This window comes from Eimeria mitis, genomic scaffold, assembly GCF_000499745.2.
Source record: "Eimeria mitis Houghton genomic scaffold, Emh_scaff6809, whole genome shotgun sequence".
NCBI lineage: Eukaryota > Apicomplexa > Conoidasida > Eucoccidiorida > Eimeriidae > Eimeria > Eimeria mitis.
In genome coordinates, this window is record NW_013574919.1 from 1 (window position 1) to 908 (window position 908).

Genomic DNA, 908 nt, shown 5'->3' on the forward strand with positions numbered 1-908 from the left:
GCTGCTGCTGCTGCTGCTGCTGCTGCTGCTGCTGGTGTTGCTGCTGATGCGGGGGGCCCCCTTTAGGCCTACACCCCACACAAGCAGCTCCAGATACACCCCAACCCAACCTGCTGCTGCATGCGTTGCTGCTGCTGCTGCGGCTCTGCGGAGACAGTGGCTTTGGGGGTGCTGCAGCAGCTGCAGTTTGTGTATCTCCCGTCCTGCTGCTGCTGGAGCAGCAGCAGCAGCTGCAGCTGTTACTGCTGCTGCTGCAGCAGGTGTATGAGGGGGAGTTAAGTGCGTGTGGATGAGAGCGCGTGGCTGCTGCTTTGCCTTTTTCTTTGTCTTTATCTTTTGCTGCTGCAGCAGCTTCTGCAGCAACAGCTGTACGCAGCATCTGCTGCAGCGACGCAAGGAGATAAGAATCAGAGTCTGTCTCCTCTCTGCTGCAGCTATCTCCATCTCTTCTACTTCTACTCAGCAGGGGCCCCCAGGGGCCCCAGCTGTCTCTGGCCGCAGACGCGCCACCACTGGCCGCCCCTGGGGGCCCCCAGGAGGCTTCGGAAGAGACAGGCGAGCGGTCAGGGGACTGCTGGGGGGGGGGCCCCCCGGGGGCCCCTCTGCTGCAGGCGAAGCAACCTTCACAGGCAACTCCAGTTTGCCTGGATTGCTGCTGCTGCTGCTGCTGCTGCTGCTGTTGCTGCTGCTGCTGCTGCTGCTGGGATGTTGTGCTGCTGGTACGGGGGACCCTGTGGGGGTAGAAGTGGGTTGAGTGTTGTTGTTTGGTTGCTGTTGTTTTTGCTGCATTTTCTGTCGTTCTGTTTCTTGTCTCTCCTGCTGCTGCTGCTGCTGCTGTTGCTGCTGCTGCTGCTGCTGCTGAATGCCTGCAACAGTGACCATAGCATGGAGCTGAAACTGCACATTTG

General features: G+C 60.0%; 1 protein-coding gene across 1 annotated transcript; it reads right to left on the reverse strand.

The window, feature by feature from the left end:
- Positions 1 to 459: 459 nt before the first annotated feature.
- Positions 460 to 882, reverse strand: EMH_0089130 (uncharacterized protein; the record flags this gene model as incomplete). Its single annotated transcript, XM_013501389.1, has 1 exon — positions 460 to 882. One exon carries the CDS (start codon positions 880 to 882, stop codon positions 460 to 462), a length of 423 nt encoding a protein of 140 aa, XP_013356843.1.
- Positions 883 to 908: the final 26 nt, after the last annotated feature.